Source organism: Nerophis ophidion, linkage group LG04, assembly GCF_033978795.1.
Source record: "Nerophis ophidion isolate RoL-2023_Sa linkage group LG04, RoL_Noph_v1.0, whole genome shotgun sequence".
NCBI classification, from domain to species: domain Eukaryota; kingdom Metazoa; phylum Chordata; class Actinopteri; order Syngnathiformes; family Syngnathidae; genus Nerophis; species Nerophis ophidion.
The window spans coordinates 58,485,674-58,507,429 of record NC_084614.1 but is presented as its reverse complement, the minus strand read 5'-3'; the positions used below and the strand labels follow the sequence as shown (position 1 = coordinate 58,507,429).

The 21,756-nt window shown below is 38.9% G+C and overlaps 1 protein-coding gene across 4 annotated transcripts in view; it reads right to left on the bottom strand.

Annotated features, from left to right (window-relative positions):
• The window catches only part of cadm2a (cell adhesion molecule 2a), a 602,573-nt gene that overhangs the window by 52,729 nt on the left and 528,088 nt on the right, over window positions 1-21,756 (bottom strand). For 2 of the 4 annotated variants that reach the window (XM_061898582.1, XM_061898584.1), the window contains 4 exons: window positions 15,274-15,435; window positions 15,088-15,178; window positions 12,101-12,279; window positions 319-432 (listed from right to left, as the gene is read on the bottom strand). In XM_061898582.1, coding sequence (XP_061754566.1) covers window positions 319-432; window positions 12,101-12,279; window positions 15,088-15,178; window positions 15,274-15,435 — 546 coding nt within the window. The remainder of the gene's footprint in view (window positions 1-318; window positions 433-12,100; window positions 12,280-15,087; window positions 15,179-15,273; window positions 15,436-21,756) is intronic. The other 2 variants (XM_061898583.1, XM_061898585.1) reach the window with 2 other exon arrangements.

Below are 21,756 nucleotides of genomic sequence, written 5' to 3'. Positions count from 1 at the left end.
GGTGGGGACAGACATTTGCAACTGGACATGACATTTACTTCTTTGAGCTTTCAAGGCTGAGAAGCATTGACGTCTTAGGGCTACCAAGGGCACGGCCATTTTAAACAGCAGCACTGGCACTGAGTACAATGACACAGAGTCTCCCGATATTCGTTAGATGATGAACAATAATTAAATAAATAAATAAATAAATAAATAAATTTCATCAAGGCAGTGAGGTGAATGAAGTGACAGGTGAGCCAGTGAAGTGAAGCACGTGTCATTAAGCTAAAGATTAAGCATGTGAAGGTGGGGATGGTGCATGTTGTCATGCCATACCTCTGTTTCCAGTGACTGTGGGGTCTGAGGCGTGGGTGCCGACTAGAGCGGTGGAGTCTGGGGGGATGACATGGAAGGGGGGCGTGGTGGATGGAGGCAGAGTGGTGGGGGCTTCTAGTGGATGGGACAGACAAACAAATATAGACAAGAAAAAAACAATGCAACAGAAACATGAATTGAAAATGGGAGCAAAAAGATACTACACAGCAAAGCATGATAAGCAATGGGACAAATAAAATGTCATAAACAATCAAAATAATAGGGATGGGCATGGGTTGTTTTTTACTCTCAATATTAGACAATATTATTTTTCTACCAGAAAACACTATGAAAAAGATGAGTCGTCCTTTATTCAGGGTTTAGACTTACATACACAGGTGGTGCCAAATGATTTCTCTCCAGTCAGATATTTTCTTCCCCTCACTCACATAGTCGAATAAAAAAAAAATAGTGTCTTGGCTGTTAAAAAAATATTTTTCCAAAATTGTGTTTTTAAAAAGAGGGATTGTCTTATAAGAGTTGTGTTGCATTCATGTCCAGGGGTTCTTAACCATTTTCACCTCTGGGTTTATTTTTTCCACTACATAGGGGCCTGGGACCCACTCAAATATTAAGACTTAATTAGCAATCTTACTCTTAATTTTGATTGTATTCAATACTCATACCAAACCTACTTACAGTTTACACCATGGTTCCCCAAACTTTTTGATTCGGGGAGAACAAAAAAAAGAATAATTGAAAAAAAAAAAAAAAAAAAAAAATTCACTAGGGACTTCCCATGGGCCAGATTTTGGGGATCCCTGCTTTACACCCTTGTCAAATTAAATGAAATAATGTGTTAATCCCAAAGATTATTATTTATTTAACATATAAACTTTAGGCTTGGGTAAAACTAATAAGAAAAATAAGTCCTAATCTAATATACTGCTTTAGACGGTACTCATAAATAACTGAAAACATGTTTATCCACAATTATGTGCGCTATAAAAGAAACAAAACTAATAATGGATATGCTTAAAAATAAAGTGCAAATGAAAATACAGCTTCACCACTTTGGTCATCATTTTTGAGCTTAATACATTTCTCTACGACATTAGCTCACGACTTCTTCTATTTGTTTGAGATTGTCAGTACTGCCACACGTGGTGAAAATGTGTATTACAACCGAGTAACGCCATACAAACCATAGCTGAGAAATAGATATTTTTCGGTGGTCCTTTAGTTAAAGTTAAGACACACTGCGGTTGTCAGCTGTTTTGAATTGGTTGTTGATTTAATTTATATTGAAGAAACTGAGGCATATTGGAGTGCATTAGTTGGCTGCAACCAGCACAGGTGCTGTGGATTAGTTCATTCAAAACTATTTTTTTAGCTAAAGAAGACCAACTTTGACTATACCCCATAGAAAGTTGATTAAGATTGAGAAATACCTTCATTTTGGCACAATGTTATTCTGATCGATAAAATTTACTTCAGTAATATATTGGTTATAAATAAGTATAATATGTAAAAACAAATCAATTGATTTTCCCAATTAGTCAAACAAGGAAATGTTGTCCTATACCCATCCCTACAAAACACAGGAATGTACTTTGATGAATACATAAAGCAATGTACAAAAATAATGGTGCAAAACAAAACTGTGCTGTTGTTGGCTGATGTGTGTATTGGTGGATTTCCTCTCCTAACATTGAGACAATTATTTTTTATCCAGCAATCAGATTCAAAAATAAAAGAACTACACCGAAAAAAACATTAAATACACTGTTTTAGAGTCATGGCAGCAATATATTCCTAGCGGTGTTTTATCCAAGGCTGTGGTAAAATATTAATGGGACAAAGGGATTGGCAGTGAAGCGTTGTTTGACAAAGTTAATGAGGTCACACCGCCACCTTGTTTGTGTCACTCTGATTTTTATGGCGAGCTGGAGATTTTTTTAATTGGCCGTGCGACAAGGCAACGCGTCCTGGGTGCCTCCGTGACTTTTCAGCCTGGGCGAGAATCACTAAGCAGAGAGAGAAAGTGAGCAAAAATGTCTCCTCGCTGCAGAGGAACCATTAAAAAGGTATTTTCCAAGAATTATGGCAGCAATTGTAAAAGGCTAAAAGGTGTGCTAATCACTAATGAATGCTGGGAACAGAGCAAGTGCCATTTTCAGAGACACAAGTCATAAATCTCTTTTGTACTCTTTGACCCTACCGACCTCCAGATGCCTTTCCTATGGTGGGGGGTTTGTCCCTTTAATAACATTACTTTTATTAAGGGCATCTGTTATTCTTGCTGGCACATTGGGATAGCATTTAAAGGACCGTTAGGCTCCAAGACATTTTGTGGAGTAATGAATAAGCAAACTAATATGGACATGCTGTGTACCACCCCTGAATTAAATACACAAGGCTTGTTTATTGATGCCCTACACTAACAAATCAACTTTCTAAGTTGTATGAAACTCTGCATATTTTAAAAGGATTTTGTAGAAAATGCCACAAATGGTTATGCGCTATCATTCGTTTAGAACACGTGCAAAATTCATTAAATACAATTACATCAAATACGAAACGATACAGTTGTTCCTCGCCACATTGCACTTTGAAGTTTGCGGCTTCACTCGATGACAGATTATTTGGGATTTATTTCTTTATTTTGTAGAGCAAATAGCATGGGTTTTTACCTGAAATTAAACGTTAATTAAGCTTAAAAATATCAAAATGAACTAAAAATAATATCAATACTACACTAGTATTGGCCACGAGATGTGACCAAACCAATCGGAGCAAAATGTTTATTATCATGGCTGCTGATTGGCTCAGCCTTAGGCAGCATTACTATATTGGTTAAAGGAGTGTAAAGGTGACTATGTTGGTGTATTTTAATGTCTAGAGACTCTCGTAATGTTAAAACAAGTATTTAGAAGGTTGTCAACGTTTTTTTCTTCTACTTTAGCTATGTTGAATTTATAATTAAGAATACGTACTTTGCAGTAATGAATTTACCACGGTCAGGCACGGAACCAAATAGCAGAAATAAACAAGGAACTACTGCATACATATACGAAACCAGTGAAGTTGGCACGTTGTGTAAATCATAAATAAAAACAGAATACGATGATTTGCAAATCCTTTTCAACTCATATTCAATTGAACACACTGCAAGGACAAGATATTTAATGTTCGAACTGAGAAACATATATATTTTTTTGCAAATGATAATTAACTTAAATTTAATGGCAGCAACACATTGCAAAAAAGTTGGCGCTAGGGCATTTTGACCACTGTGTTACATGGCCTTTCCTTTTAACAACACTCAGCAAACGTTTTAGAACTTAGGAGACCAATTATTGAAGCTTTTCAGGTGAAATTCTTTCCCATTCCTGCTTGATGTACAGCTTAAGTTGTTCAACAGTCCGGGGACTCTGTTGTCGTATTTTAGGCTTCATAATGCGCCACAAATTTCCCCCGAAAAATGGAAATGTGAACTTGTCAGACCACAGAACACTTTTCCACTTTACATCAGTCCTTCTCAGATGAGGACTGCAAAGCCCACGGCGTTTCTGGGTGTTGTTGATAAATGGTTTTCGCTTTGCATAGTAAAGTTTTAACTTGCACTTGCAGATGTAGCAAAAAACTGTAGTTACTGACAGTGGTTTTCTGAAGTGTTCCTGAGCCCATGTGGTGATATCCTTTACACACTGATGTCGGTTTGGGATCCATTACCGCCTGAGGGATCGAAGGTCACGGGTCTTGCCGCTTACGTGCAGTGATTTTCTGAACCTTTTGATGATATTACGGACCGTAGATGGTGAAATCCCTAAACTCTTTGCAATAGCTGGTTGAAAAATGTTCATAACTGTTGGACAATTTGCTCACGCATTTGTTCACAAAGTGGTCACCCTCACCCCATCTTTGTGTGTGAATGACTGAGCATTTCATGGAATCTGTTTTTATACCCAACCATGGCACCCACCTGTTCCCATTTAGCCTGTTAACCTATGGGCTGTTCCAAATAAGTGATTGATGAGCATTCCTCAACTTCTTTAGTCCTTTTTGCCACTTGTGCATGCTTTATTGAAACATTTTGTAGGCATCAAATCCAAATGAGCTAATATTTGCAAAAAATAATAAAGTTTACCAGTAGGAGCATTAAGTATCTTGTCTTTGCAGTCTATTCGGTTGTATATATGTTGAAAAGGATTTGCAAATCTTTGTATTCTGTTTTTATTTACGAATCACACGACGTGCCAACTTTACTGGTTTTGGGTTTTATATATCTAGTAGGCATTCTCTTAGCTTATAAATTGCAAAACAAAAGTTACAAGCAACAACTTAGTCTACTTTGGAAAAAAAAAATTAGAGTAATTTTGTGATTTTTTTTTTTACTAAGTTGCATTCTACTAAAAGTATATATGTATAATAGTATATATTCTGTATAATACAGAAAATCAAATGACAGACAATAGTCATGGAATAATGCTACATAATATATGCGTTTCAAGAACAAAATTGCAGGAATAATTGGTTTAATATTTCAACATAAAAATACGAACAATTACTACCATAATAATATAATTAATACAAATAAAGTACTGTTAATCAATAGAAGAAATCAAAACACAATAATACAATTGATTGTATTAAGTTATCTATTCTTTGTAAATGTATTTATTTAAAAATATTTGATACTTTTTAAAAGATGAGGGCATACACTACTTTTTTACATAACAGCAAATCTTAACATCTGCATTAATTTTTGTTTATTCCTACTAAACTGTCAACTAAACAAGCTCCAAATGGAATCAAACTGGGAGCTTAAGTGGCAATTCATTACGCCATAGATCAGTGTTTTTAATTAATCAATCAGAAGATTCAACAAGGTGGTGCATATCCTATTCACCAATCATAATATCAAGTGTACTTTTAGAGTATCACATTATATTCTTTTTCCAAAGCAAACATGATTGGCAACACTAAATTGGCCCTAGTGTGTGAATGTTGTCTATCTGTGGTGAGGTGGCTACTTGTCCATGGTGTGCGCTGCCTTCCGCCCGAGTGCACCTGGGATAGGCTCCAGCAAACCAGCCACCCCGAGAGGGACAAGCGGTAGAACATGGAGGAATGGAAAGAAACATAAAATATAACAAGATACAGTAGCAGCATTACCTTTACATAGAACGCATGTTGCTTTGGCGCTGATGAAACCCTGCACTTCATGAACTATTGATACCTGCTTTGGTTGCATCCTTGAACAGCCTCATTATGTCCTTATTATCTTTTATTACCACGGATATTGAAGACCATATGAGAGATCTCTATTAGTCGGCCACGGCATATTGAATATTGTGCTTATTGCAAAATAAAAACACCCCACTAGGTGCCTGTCGCAATAATAAAGCAATATTTATCGTTCTACTCAGGGAAATTCTCTCTCTGCTTTGTTGTCCCCTCATCCTGCACTCACTAAGCTCCTGAAAGAAAAAGGAAAAGCGACTTAATACTGAGAGACAAACGGCTGAGGAGACACAGGGAAAAGAGGGAGGATGAGCTATCTGTTTTCCCTGACACTGATTCACTTCATCCTCCACTTCCTCTGGCGTTACCAGGAATGACTTATTCTTTGTGGCGATATTACTGACATCACAGCACTAAATTACACACACACACACACACACACACACACACACACACACACACACACACACACACACACACACACACACACACACACACACACACACACACACACACACACACACACACACACACACACACACACACACACACACACACACACACAGTCTATGTCAGGGGTCGGGAACCTTTTTGGCTGAGAGAACCATGAAAGCCAAATATTTCAAAATGTATTTCCGTGAGAGCCATGTAACATTTTTTTAACACTGAATACAAGTAAATGCGTGCATTTTTAAGTAAGACCAACAGAGTATAATAAGTCCCTTATTCTTTTTAAGAAAATTGTTATTCTAAAGTTAACCAATAATAAATATAATACTTCTTACCATTAATGCGACATCTTGAACAGGTGCGATAGAAAACGGATGGTTGGATTAAAATGGATGAGAATGTTTTATAATTTGAACGTTATTTTTAACACTGAGATTACCAGCGGAATTATTCATTACTTATCATGTTAAGCAATGTCAGCTAAGATTTATCTGAGAGCCAGATCCAGTCAGCAAAAGAACCACATCTGGCTCTAGAGCCATAGGTTCCCTACCACTGGTCTATGTCAACCTAACCAACAGGGGACTATCAGGTTAAACTGCTAAGGGAGGACCTCTATTTTGAATTTTTCAAAATAGCCACAGAGTGTAGCATGTCTTTAAGATATTTTACCATACTATTACTGAAAATGTACCTTTTGATTAATTTTAAAGAAGTTGCCAAGAGGGGACTTTGATCCTTGAGCGATGCCCGGCTATACTGCAGTGACATTATACCCGTTCTTTTACCTAAAGAGTTTCAACACTTTCTTTCTTTCAAATTGCTAATCTACCAATATTGTTATCATTGTCTACACAACTCTCTACACTACAAATGTTATATAATAATAATGACACATACTATGGTCACATTTGAGCGTGAATCATTTTTCGTTTGCAATTCATGAGTAAATTGGCTGCTTGCACTAATAAAGTTTGCAGTGTTGGTGACACAATTCACTATAAATAGGCTTTAATGGTCGATTCGACTGGGATTTGAACCATTACCGCTTATTGGGAGTCAACTGTGTAAACCACTGAGCAATCCTGGGTCTTGTTAAAAGAGGATTCTGTATATAAACATACATATATGCATGCATGCATACAGTCCCAATCAATAGTTTACATACACCTTTAAAGAACATAATGTCATGGCTGTCTTGAGTTTCCAATAATTTCTACAACTCTTATTTTTTGTGATAGAGTGATTGGAGCACATACTTGTTGGTCACAAAAAGATTCATGAAGTTTGGTTCTTTTATGAATTTATTATGGCTTTACTGAAAATGTGACCAAATCTGTTGGGTCAAAAGTATACATACAGCAATGTTAATATTTGGTTACATGTCCCTTGGCAAGTTTCACTGCAATAAGGCACTTTTGGTAGCCATCCACAAGCTTCTGGCAAAATTCTGGCAAGCTTCTGGTTGAATTTTTGACCACTCTTCTTGACAAAATTGTTGCAGTTCAGCTAAATGTGTTGGTTTTCTGACTTTGACTTGTGTCTTCTGCATTGTCCACATGTTTAAGTCAAGACTTTGGGAAGGCCATCCTAAAAGTGTATGTAAACAATTGACCACGACTGTATATACATACACACAAACACATGGGCGCACACACACACACGCACATGCACACACAGAAACATACCTACGTGAACATACATACATATACATTAGGGGTGTAACGATATTATACTGTATATACCGCAATATTTCGGTATTAAAATAATCACAATAATACCGTTACTTATGACTGTATAATATGAAAACTTGGTCAGCGTAGTTTTTTTGCTGGCACTTTTGAACTGGTCTATCTGGAAGTAAATAAGAACTCCCAAAATTCCCTGTGTCACGCCAGTGTGCGAGGTCTGTGTGTGAGAGATCGTAAAGGAGAGAAATGATTGTTTTTACGGACATTAACTGAAGTTTTCGGCTTCACGGTGGAAGAAGGGTTAGTGTGTCTGCCTCACAATACGAAGGTCCTGAGTAGTCCTGGGTTCAATCCTTTCTGTGTGGAGTTTGCATGTCCTCCCCGTGAATGTGTGGGTTCCCTCCGAGGACTCCGGCTTCCTCTCACTTCCAAAGACATGCACCTGGGGATAGGTTGATTGGCAACACTAAATTGGCCCTAGTGTGTGAATGTGAGTGTGAATGTTGTCTGTCTATCTGTGTTGGCCCTGCGATGAGGTAGCGACTTGTCCAGGGTGTACGCCGCCTTCCACCCGATTGTAGCTGAGATAGGCACCAGCGCCCCCCACCACCCCAAAGGGAATAATCGGTAGAAAATGGATGGATGGAACTGAAGTTTTCATTAACATCTATCCATAACTTTCTGAGTTATGTTGCTGACAGACAGACAGCCACACCCTGGCGAAAACCCTTTGCTTGGAGTGTTTTTAATAAAAAAACATAAAGCCGGCCAGTAGTTGTGATTTTTTAACCCACCTCTATTTTTCAATAATATTGAATCCACTCTTGTTTCAACGGATTTGTTATCCATGTTGTCAAGAGGAAATGTGTCACAAGTTTGGTGACACTGCACTGCGTGGAACACAAGTAATATGAGAAGCAACTTGATAAACCACAGGAGGCCAAAACCAAGGTGGCCAAGCATCAACTTGTGAGATATTTACATTATCAAACGGTAAATTGACAAATAACTTTTCTGAAAATCAACATTTTTCATAGAAACAGTGTTGAAAGACACTAATGTGAACATTATTATTTCACATTTGTTACACTGGATGTTTATATTGTTAGTTTAAAGACACTTAACTGAAAGTATATTTAAAATAAATAAATAAATATATATATGTATATATATATATATTCATACATATATATATATATATATATATATATATATATATATACAAATTGACATTTGTTGAGCACTGTACGACGATCCGAAATGGAAAAGTTCAGCATCGACTACTCCACGAAGAACATTCCCATACCCGCGCAGAAGGACTACAAGCAAAGACTCATAGAAAAGACGGAACACTTCCTAAGAAGGATGCGGTGGAAAGCACACTTTTTCCTCCACCCTGAAACAAAAGGAACGCAAAAGGAAACTTACGGATTCAAATCTACCAAGAACCCACCCACAGTCAAGGAATTAAAGGACTTTGAGAACGACATGCTCAAAATGATACAATCAGTCAAATTTAAGCCAGCCCGCAACCCATTCCTCACCAAGCTGAAAAATGACATGGAGCGCATCAAGAAAGTAAGCAACCTCATCATATCCGCCGATAAAACCACAAACTTCTACAGAATGGACATACCAGAAAATAACTCTTTACTGGACAAAAGCATCACCAAATCATACAAAAAAGCGCAACCCAACACTTTACAGAACATCCACCTGGAAAACAAGCTGATCGCAACCGAACTGGACATTGAGGACAGGGTGGACGCCACAGCCAACAAAGAAGCCTTCATCACACTGAAGGACCACAAACCCAACTTCGCAAATAACCCAACATGCCGACTAATAAACCCAACTAAATCCGAAATAGGAAAAATCAGCAAAATAATCCTGGACAGAATCAACGCAAAAATCAAGGACAAAACACCACTCAACCAATGGAGAAATACAGCAGCAGTAATTAAATGGTTCAACAACATCCAAGACAAACAACAACACAACTTTATCTCCTTCGACATCGAAGAATTTTACCCTTCCATCACGCAAGACCTACTGACCCAAGCACTAAACTTCGCCTCGGACTACGACTCAATCACAGGCAACGAAAGAAACATCATCATCCACGCAAAGAACTCCATACTCATCCACAACAGTACACCATGGCAAAAAAAGAACAATTCAACATTTGACGTTACCATGGGGAGTTTTGACGGAGCAGAAACGTGCGAACTCGTTGGGAGTTTCCTCCTCTCCCAGCTTGCTAACCTCAACCTGAACCTTGGTATTTACCGTGATGATGGACTGGCAGTGTGCCGCGCCTCGCCAAGGAGCAGCGAGAACACCAAGAAGCGCATATGCCAAATCTTCAAAGAAAACGGCCTACGGATCACGATTGAAGCCAACAAGCAAACCGTCAACTTCCTCGACGTCACTTTCAACCTGAGAAATAACAGCTACCAACCATTCACGAAACCCAACACAACACTCCAATACGTGCACCACGACAGCAACCACCCACCCACCACCACGAAAAGAATACCTACCGGAATTAATAAAAGGCTATCGATGCTGTCATCCAGCAAAGCTGAATTCGACCAAGCAACCCCCCCGTACCAGAAAGCACTTGATGAAAGCGGATACAACTTCACCCTCACCTATGAACCCACCCCAGGAAACCAACCAAAAAAGAGCAGAAAACGAAACAACATCATCTGGTACAATCCGCCATTCAGCAAAGACGTCTCAACCAACATCGGCCGCAAGTTCCTCACTCTGATCGACAAACACTTCCCCAAAGGCAACACCCTAAGAAAAATATTCAACAAGAACAACATTAAATTGAGCTACAGCTGTATGAATAATATGCAACAAATCATTTCAAACCACAACAAAGCAATTGCAAAAGGACTGCCTACCCCCAGACTAAACGACTCTGAAACCAATAATGAATGTAACTGTCGCAAGAAACCTGATTGCCCTCTCAACGGAAGGTGCTTACAGACATCAGTCGTTTACCAAGCAAAGGTAATACGCAAGGACATTAACACATCCGACACGTACGTAGGATTAACCGAAGGAGCGTTCAAAACAAGATGGAATAATCACAACGCCTCCTTTAGAAACCAGACTTTGCAGAATTCTACCGAACTCAGCAAACACATTTGGAACCTCAAAGACAATAATGTTGAATATTCAATAACATGGCAAATTCTTGCATCCAGCACACCTTACAACAGTGGTAATAAAAGATGCAACTTATGCTTAAAAGAGAAACTGTTTATTATATATCATCCAGAGCTATCATCCCTCAACAAGCGCAGTGAAATCATTTCAACATGCCGCCACAGGCGGAAACACCTCCTAGGTAACACATGAGCCAATCACCACACCCTACGCCTGCTTGTACCCACCCACTCTGTGCTCTATATAAACCATTGTATGTGAATGCTTCCATTAAAATCTCCTGATGATTGAGGGAACCCCTCATGAAACAGATCTGTAAGAGATGAAGTAGTCTTGTGATTTTTTCCCACACCTACATATATATATATATATATATATATATATATATATATATATATATATATATATATAAACATTTTCTACCGACTGTCCCTCTCAGGCTCACGGGGGTTGTTACATATACAGTACATACTTGTTTGTAGTAATAATATGATTAAAACATTTGAGCATTATAATATGTTTAGAACATTTGAGCATTATGTTTGTGTTCAATTATATACAATTGTATATCAAATATATACAATTTACACACTAATATTTTCAAGTCTTTTCTTTTTTGGGGGGCTTATACCACATTAATATTTTTTCATGACATTTTGAGACCGTTACATCTCTAACATAAATACATGCATATGCACACAAATACAAATATACATACAGTACATATAGAAACGCACGCACACACACACACACACACACACACACACACACACACACACACACGCACACACACACACGCACGCACGCACGCGCGCGCACACACACACACGCACACGCAAACGCACGCACACACGCACGCACACACGCACACACACACACACCCTTGCTCTTCCCTCATGCATGAGAAGGATCTGGGGCGCAGGTTTATTTAAAGAAAGACGTTGGTGGTATTAGTGCCACCTGAGTCCCTGTGAGCCATGCTATACCACTAATCACTCAGTCCTGATACGCATGCACAGCACTGGGTTAGCTCGAAAGAGTCATGGTTCAGTTTGGGGCTTCCGTATTGCACATTATTAAATTATCTACCACCTAGCAGTACAGGTCACTATGGTATGCGTGTGTGGAGCTGGGTAATTCAACCTATCTCCAAACTACCCTGATAACAACTTCTTTATCTGCAATGATGGTTAAATACTGTAAAATGATATCGCACGCCCCCTCTCGCTCACCATACACGTAGAGTACGTATTCGGCGCTGCTGGTCCCGAGGTAGTTGCTGGCTTCACAGCGGTAGGTGCCGTTGTCCGTCTTGTTCAGCAAAGTGAAAGTCAAATCCCGTCCCTCCACGGTCACCCTGCCCAGGTCGGAAAGTTCCACGCCGTCTTTTGTCCACATCACCGGGTCCGGGCTGGAGACAGAGAAACAAATCACAATAAATCACATAACTTAATCAACAAAACTATCCAGTTTTAATATGTCAAGGAATCCATTAAATTGGTTGGAATCATAATTGGTGTCATGACGGTACGTTTAGTATGCACATCAATGACCTTCTACTATGATGGCCCCGGCATGTGAGGTTTTGTTGTTCGGAGTATCCGTCTTCGAGAAAGACTTCTGGTCAAAGATGTTGAGCTCTTACTACTCTGCCAGATGGCTGCCGATGGTTTGCCAGAGCCAGCACCCTTTGGAAGCAAAGGCTGACATTTTTTTGTCTTTTCAGTAAATGTTAGCTGTGTTTCAGTACATATTAGCAGTTTTCTTCCGTCAGTGGCATCTCAATTTACAAACTTAATTGGTTTTTGAACATGGTTCGTACAGTAAACCGAAAAGTTTGTAATTGTATAGTGAAGCAGAGTTCCCCTATATGAATCAATGTAAACATGAATAATTTCTTGTAGTCTTTGACAGGTTCCTATTATAGTACAAAAAAATCACGCTTTGAAGATATATATATATATATATATATATATTACACATTTCTTCAAAGCGTATTTTTGTTTGTACTATAATAGAGGGCGCAGGTTTATAAACCCCGGGTTTATACATACATATATATATATATATATATATATATATATATATATATATATATATATATATATATATATATATATATATATATATATATATATATATATATAAACTGTACATATTCTCTTTACAAAACAATTCTCGACTCGGAAACTATACCTTTTTAATAGCATTGGATGCCAGTTCTATGGTTAACTACATTCCTCCGTAAAACAGATCTGATACATTTCTATATTACTTACATTGGTTTTGTTTAATAAAATGCTTCCCAAACATTTAATAAAGTCAAATACATATAAGTCAACAAGAGAAGTATCCCAAACTTCTCTTTTCTTAAAATATGGGCATTTACATCAACAACAAGTGGCTGGACAGGACAGACTGGGGGAAAAAAACAAACCAACAAAAAACCCAACAAAAAAAAACAAAAAAACATGAAAATCGTTTTTTTTTTTTTTTTTTTAATTGATTAAGAATCGTTACAAATAAGAGCACCTGTCTTGACCTGTCGGTACTTGTCTGCTGCCTCCGGAGTGCCATGAGCCAAAATACTATTTTTTTTTTCAGCTTGACTGCATCTTTCACAGCTGGTAGAGGTTATGGAATTTCCCGCCACGGAAGGCACCGACCACCTTGCGGCCACAGCTCCGATCGGCTGCTTAGACAATAGAACATGGTCCACTCGCACTCAATGTCAAGCACCTCCCTCGTGAGATGTTCAAAGTTCTTCTGGAGATGAGCATTTAAACTCCCTCTGACGGGAGATTCTGCTAGACGTTCCCAGCAGACCCTCACTAGACGTTTGGGTCTGCCGGTACTGACCGGCATCCTCCCCCACCATCGGAGCAAACTCATCACCAGATGGTGATTGGTAGAAAGCTCCGGCCCTCTTATGAGATCGCAAATCCAATGATACAACCACAAAGTCGATCATGGAACTGCGGCCTAGGGTGTCCTGGTGCCAAGTGCACATATGGACACCCTTATGTTTGAACATGATGTTTTTTATGGATAATCTGTGATGAGCACAAAAGTCCAATTACAAAACACCACTCTGGTTCCGATTCAGGTGGCCGTTCCTCTCAGTCACACGTCTCCATGTTTCACAGTTGTTGCCAATGTGAGCGTTGAAGTCCCCCACCAGAACAAGGGAATCACCTGAGGGAGAACTCTCCAGTACTCCCTTGAGGGAATCCAAAAAGGGTAAGTACTTTGAGCTGCTGTTTGGTGCGTAAGCACAAACAGTCAGGTGACGTTCCAGGTCCCAAGAGCTAGCTTCTGTAGACGAGGGTTGGATCCCCAAAGGCTCTGTCTTCGGCTTCCGCTCAGCTCACACTGCACCCGACCTCCATGCCCCCTCCTATGAGTGGTGAGCCCATTGGAAGGGGGAACCATGTGGCCTCTTCGGGCTGTGCTTCTTCAGGCACTCGCTATCGAGCCCCAACCCCGGGTTTAGCTCCAGACGGGGGGCCCCGGTGACCCGCGTCCGAGCGAGGGAAATCTTAGTCCTCGTTTTTGTTCTTTATAAAGGTCTTATAGCCGCTCTTTTTTTCTGGTGCCTCACCGGTTTGTCCTGAGGGACCCCACCCGGGGACAACCTAGCTCCGGGGATCATTGGGACATGCCAACTCCACTTTTTTCACAGTGTGCATTTCTTTTCCTACTAAAACTGACTTTTGTCGAAAATAAAACCAATTCTTCATGTTTACATTGATTCTTTTGGAGAACTCTGCTTAACTATTCCAACATTTTGGTTTACTAGTATAATTAATTCAATTAAGTTTGTAAATGGAGAGTCCATTGTATTAAAGTAGTTAAAGTTAAAGTACCAATGATTGTCACACACACAATAGGTTGGGTAAAATCTGTCCTCTGCATTTGACCCATCCCCTTGTTTACCCCATGGGAAGTGAGGGGAGCAGTGAGCAGAAGCGGTGGCCGCGCCCCGGAATAATTTTGGGTGATTTAACCCCCCAATTCCAACCCCTTAATGCTGAGTGCCAAGCAGGGAGGTAATGGTTCCCATTTTTATAGTCTTTGGTAAGACTCGGCCGGGGTTTCAACTCACACATTGTGATATTCCTTTTAATCACATAAGTCAAGACAACTTTTACATTGGATTTAATCTGAGTGGTCACCTCAGGTCTGAGTATGATCAAGTATACAAGCGTAAGTCACTTACGATGGGTTTCCTCGAGACGGACACTCCAGCTTTAAGTACTGACCCTCCTGGGGGACTCCAAGAGAGGGGACTATCTTCACATGAGGAGGATCTAACCACAAAAAAAAAAAAAAAGACATATAGAGTGAAAATATATATATTTTTCCTCCGGGTGTTGACATGTAGTGTGTTCATGTTTACACTCACAGTGGACCTCCAACACTTTGGTGTCCTGCTGCGGCGCCTGCGCCAGCGCCTCGTGGTCCACTCTGCAGGTGTACGCTACGCCGTCGTCGTTTCTGTCCACGCGCAGCTGCAGCGAGCTACGCACTGTGAACGTCTTCCCGCTAGCGTTCACCTCCTTGGCGCCTGTGTGGAGAGAATCAGGTCAGCGAGGCACGGCAGACCCGTTACAGACGTGCGTCTAGATGCGTCTTTATCGCCGCGCACAGATCTGAAAGCACACTGCGGGGTATTGACAGATTATCTAAAGGAGGGGAGATTATAGCCCTTTCTTAATTAGATTAAGTCAAATTGAGCTGCTTTGGGATAAGATGTGAACGCAATAATTATATCATGCTATAAGAATGACCTTAGTTCGATAGTTAGATACTCCTAAGCATCTTTCTTCAAACAAACAATACGCCAATCAATACCTTTTTGACAATCTTAAATTTTGTTACAGGAAGAATCTCCAAATTCCAAGCCTCTTTGAATGCAGCAGCCATTTCCCCCATTATTTTTGAGGATACAGCTACAGCTGACACTACAAAAACTACGAACTACATGCACAATTATTTACGTTCTAGTTCCAGAAGGCAAAGAAAAAGACTGTTTACCACTTTTGAATTCAAATCTGATCTTCTTATTGCTCCTTTGAACATTGAACTCAACACGTTTGTGATAGCTGGCAACATTAGCATTGCTAGCATCCCATTTTTTCGAGTCATACAAAGACTATAACAATGGGACTATTACCTCCCTGCTTGGCACTCAGCATCAGGGGCTGGAATTGAGGGTTAACTCACCAAAATGATTCCCGAGTGCAGCCACCACTGCTGCTCATTGATCCCCTCAATTCCCAGGGGGTGGAACAAGGGGTAGGTCAAATACGGAGAGTAAATTCACCACACCGTGTGTGTGTGTGTTTGTGTGTGTGTGTGTGTGTGTGTGACCATCAGTGGTACTTTGGCTTTAACTTTAACAGAAAGGTTCTACGGTGCGGAACAGAAGGTTTTAGATTTTCATTGGGATAAAGAAAACATATTTAACATTTTTTATAACTTGGAAATGTCATGAAGTCAAGTATTTGGGCACCCAAACCATTTGGTGTTGTCAGATGAGAAATGGCAAGTTAATGTATCAGAAGCTTTAAATGTTCCTATTTTGAGGAAAATGATCATATGTACCTTATTTGACGTTGTTAAAACATTACCACACACCGTGCATAGTGTAGATTATAACAGTTTTACATTTTTGATAATCTAAAACAGTGGTTCCAAAACTTTTTGGCCCGGTGGCGGCATTGAGTTAAAAAAAATAAATAAATGAATAATAATAATAATTAAAAAAAATATCTATCTATCTATCTATCTATCTATCTATCTATCTATCTATCTATCTATCTATCTATCTATCTATCTATCTATCTATCTATCTATCCATCTATATATATATATCTGTTTTAATTAGATTATCCAGAGAATAATGCTCGATACCGTGGTAGAGCGCAATATATGTGTGTGTGGGAAAAATCACAAGACTACTTCATCTCTACAGAACTGTTTCATGAGGGGTTCCCTCAATCGTCAGAAATCTCCTGACGATTGAGGGTTCCTTACATTGAAAAAAAAATGTCCACTGATGCTCGTCATCACGCTTGCATGATGACGAGCGGTAGGAAATGTATAGATGGATGGGCGAAAAAGGAAAAATAAAACAAAAAATTACAAACATTTTTTTAAATCAGGGTTTCCCACATACTCATTTATTTGTGGCGGCCCGCCACGAAAGAATTACGGCCGCCACAAATAAAAAAAAAAAAAAAAATACAATTAAAAAAAAAAAAAAACGTTTCTTTTTTCCGGCTTTCGACTCGCTCGACCACTCATAAAAGCAATGGGACTCTGTCTGTGAGTGGAGCTTTGAGTACATATTATATGAATATGTAAATATTCTATAAATATGTACATAAAGTGTTGTAATTATATTCCAACTCCGCGTTCTTCTTGGTCATCACCGCCGCCTCTAACCCCCCGCCGCCCGACCACACCACCACAAATAGATGCCTGACCTGTGGGAAACACTGTTTAAATGTTTTTTTTACTGTATTTTTTTTGACTAGGGACGGGATTTTGGACGCTGTTGGGTTGTATCTGCCCCGCGGGCCGTAATTTGGGGACCTCTGGTTTAGAAACACGGTTGGAAAAACGCTGCCAATGGCAAAACACTTCCCTTATTGGCAGGATGTATCCTCTTCATGTTTGTTAACAGCCATGTATTAAAGGGTGTCCATAATACATAATGGTATTTTTGGCATTACTGATCGTATGTTGTACAGAGGGTGAAATTATAGTAAAAACAAGATAATTATTGTATGTCTGGCAACAGTGTTTGGACCCCTATGAGCCACCGTATTTCAAACACATCCTCAGCAATGTGGAAATGAGCCAAAAGTTTGCCTTAACAACAAAGTGTCCTATTTTACACAGCGTGGTTCTCTTTGCAAAACCGTGTCCTATTTGTGTATTCTTAGCAAAGGCAAGGTTGCGTTAGAATCCCTGGTGCAGGCCACCTTTTGTTTATGTCTCCTAAAGAGACTGTTTACTCTCCCCCAATGCCTCCCTGCTGCGTGCTCATCTGCTGCACTTCCAAAGCATCCAAACAACTTCTCCCTCTCTCGTACTTGCAGCCTGTCAATCAACTATCTGCTCCATGACTTCCCCAATACTTCAGCCAATCAGCCCGCCTCCCCCTTGAGGTGAGTGATTGACAGCTCTGCAGCGTTTGCGGCAGGCATCCAAGCGAGAGAGGGAAGGAGACATGGATGCACGACATCAAAACAAAAAAACAAAAAAAATCCAGAGAGTAGAAAAGTAGGCACTGTGTAGGGGTCAAATAATTAGATACACACTGCTCAAAGCATACAAATGATTTTTTTTGGATACCATATGCATCAAAAGCCAACCCAAACGTGTATTTCATCCCAGTTTATTGTGTAACCATAGGTGGCGGTTATTGTGACAATGATGGCAAATAAGAAAGGTTCTAGCTCAGAGCTAGAAATGGAATTTATGGACAGCCATTACAGACAGCTATTCATAAATTAGCTTATAAAAATCATTTACTCTACAGCAGTTGGATGAGTGGAACTATCATAAGCATAAGTGAAATATTTAATTTTGTGCTTTTATTGAGTGCAATTTGACTTTTTTCATTTTTAGACAGGCAGTAATCACAATCACCCTCATTTTACTTAATAATAAGCACCCATGTAACAAAATGTATTTACATTTAAAAATATGACTAAAATATGACAACAATTCGTAAAAGTGAGCAAATGTACAGTGTATAGTACCTGGTAGTGTTGTCTTGATAGCAACATTTTTGGTACTTTTCGATACTTTTCTAAATAAAGGGGATCACAAATTATTGGCTTTATTTTAACAAAAAATCTTACAGTACATTAAAAATATGTTTGTTATTGCAATTTTGTCCTTGAATAAAGTAGTGAACATACAAGACAACTTGTCTTTTAGTAGTAAGTAAACCAACAAAGGCTCCTGAATTAGTCTGCTGACATATGCAGTAACATATTGTATCATTTATCATTCTAATATTTTGTCAAAATTACTAAGGACAAGTGGTAAAAAAATGAATTATTAATCTACTTGTTAATTTACTGTTAACATCTGGTTACTTTCTCTTTTAACATGTTCTGTCTACATTTCTGTTAAAATGTAATAATAATCACTTATTCTTCGGTTGATTGATACTTTACATTAGTTTTGGATGATACAACATATTTGGGTATCAATCTGATACCAAATTGTTACAGGATCATACATTAGTTATATTCAAAGTCCTCATGTGACCAGGGACATATTTCTTGAGTTTATAAACAAAATATAAAAAAGAAAAAAAAAAAGATGTGATGCCAAAAATATTGACGTAATCATAGTAGTATTGACTAGATATGCTCCTGTACTTGGTATCATTACAGTGGATGTTAGGTGTTTGTTTACATTTTGACGTCGGTGAGCTACGGTGTGCAGTGAAGCATGTTTAGCTATTCCTCGTCCTGCAGGGATGATACCTGTAGGAAATGTACTTTATTTGTCGCCATGGAGACCAGAATTAGTGATTTAGAAGTAGCTAAAACACAGCTGACTGGGGCTGAACTGGTACTTTTCACAGGCGGTATAGTACCGAATATGATTCACTAGTATCGCGAGAGATTAATTTCAGAAACACATAAAGAGCCACCATGGTGACAGTATTGCTGTGCAGATGTTGCTTCATTAGGCATCGGCAAAGGATGAGGAGACTTATTTTATTTCAGTTTTATTTAACAATGGTTACATCAAAACAACTCAGTTGTAAATAGAGATGCCATAACATTTATTCCCTTTTTTCCCTACAACAAAACAAAATAAGCCAGAACATAAATCTGTTGCAGCGATATTGATTGAATAATAAAATGAGTCCCGACATCAAGTCCCCAAGGGTGTTAATGTGCTGCTGGTAAATAAATACACATTCACTAATGGCATCTTGGAGGGTGGTGGTGCAATGTACTGTAGAACAAAGAACTAATCGCTATGCTCTTTACCTTTTGCACAAATACAGTCTATTTGAGAGATTTTGGCATAACATATGAGGTTTTGCTGCTGTGCTATCATGTAAGCAACATGTTGTTTCAAGAAGAAACAGCACTCAAGTACACACTGCAGATTTCTTTTGTTTATTGCATGCCTTCTCTCTTTTTTTGAACGTATCTCGTGAACCAACCGTGCAGCGGTGTTTGTGATAATTACCCTGCAACCAGTACGCTCTATGAGGCTGTTACTTGAGACCTAAATTGAATGGGATGTGGAATTAGCGGGGGAAAAACAAATTGGAGGACAAACCTGTTTGGTTTGTTAAACACTGATGCAAAGGCTCATTTTAAATAGCCTAATTGACATGGTAAATGTACAATGCTATTACATTTGTACTTTTTATATACATTATGTAATTATGGCTATTGTGCAAATATTCATGTTTCAATCCTCTAGCTGAGGTGGTGATGATTGCTTTTGCAGTGTGGTGGGAGCTGAATGGATGAAACACCCGATAAACCAGAATAGCATCCTTTTCATGGCAGTTCTCACAATGGATTACATTGGGTAGTAGGTGTACCTAATGAAGTGGCTGAATGTCAAAATATATACAGTCAAGCACTCCTTGACTGTATATACTTTGGAATATAACTTGCATTTATTTTTTAAAGTCACAGTTAAAGTACCGTTAACCAAACATTTGGGGAGAATTAGCTTGGTATTGCATTTTCATTCTGAAGGGAGAAATCAAGTTTAATTTTTTGGTTATTTTCACAAAAAATACCTCCACTAAATCAAATTTTTCAGGAAAATACGTCTCTATAGGCATAGTTTTAAATAACCACATTTCTGTGAATGTTGCTTTTGAATTGACCCAAATTTTCAAAAATAATTACCAATAGTCAGATTTGAATAAACACACATTCTGGAAAAATACAAGACTACATTTACAAACCCCGTTTCCATATGAGTTGGGAAACTGTGTTAAATGTAAATATAAACGGAATACAATGATTTGCAAATCATTTTCAACCCATATTCAGTTGAATGCACTACAAAGACAAGATATTTGATGTTCAAACGCATAAGGTTTAATTTTTTTTTGCAAATAATAATTAACTTAGAATTTCATGCCTGCAACATGTGCCAAAGTAGTTGGGAAAGGGCATGTTCACCACTGTGTTACATCACCTTTTCTTTTAACAGCACTCAATAAACGTTTGGGAACTGAGGAAACAAATTGTTGAAGCTTTGAAAGTGGAATACTTTCCCATTCTTGTTTTATGTAGAGCTTCAGTCGTTCAACATTCCGGGGTCTCCGCTGTCGTATTTTATGCTTCATAATGCGCCACACAGTTTCGATGGGAGACAGGTCTGGACTGCAGGCGGGCCAGGAAAGTACCCGCACTCTTTTTTTTACAAAGCCACGCTGTTGTAACACTTGTCTTGCTGAAATAAACGGGGGTGTCCATGATAACGTTGCTTGGATGACAACATATGTTGCTCCAAAACCTGTATGGACCATTCAGCATTAATGGTGCCTCCAGAGATGTGTAAGTTACCCACGCCTTGGGCAATAATGCACCCCCAAACCATCACAAATGCTGGCTTTTGAACTTTGCGCGTATAACAATCCGAATGGTTATTTTCATCTTTGTTCTGGAGGACACCACGTCCTCTGTTTCCAAATATAATTTGAAATGTGGACTCGTCTCCACAGAACACTTTTCCACTTTGCATCAGTCCATCTTAGGTGAGCTCGGTCCCAGCCAAGCCGACTGTGTCTCAGGATATTGTTGATAAATGGGTTTGGCTTTGCAAAGTAGACTTTTAACTTGCACTTACAGATGCAGCGACCAACTGTAGTTAC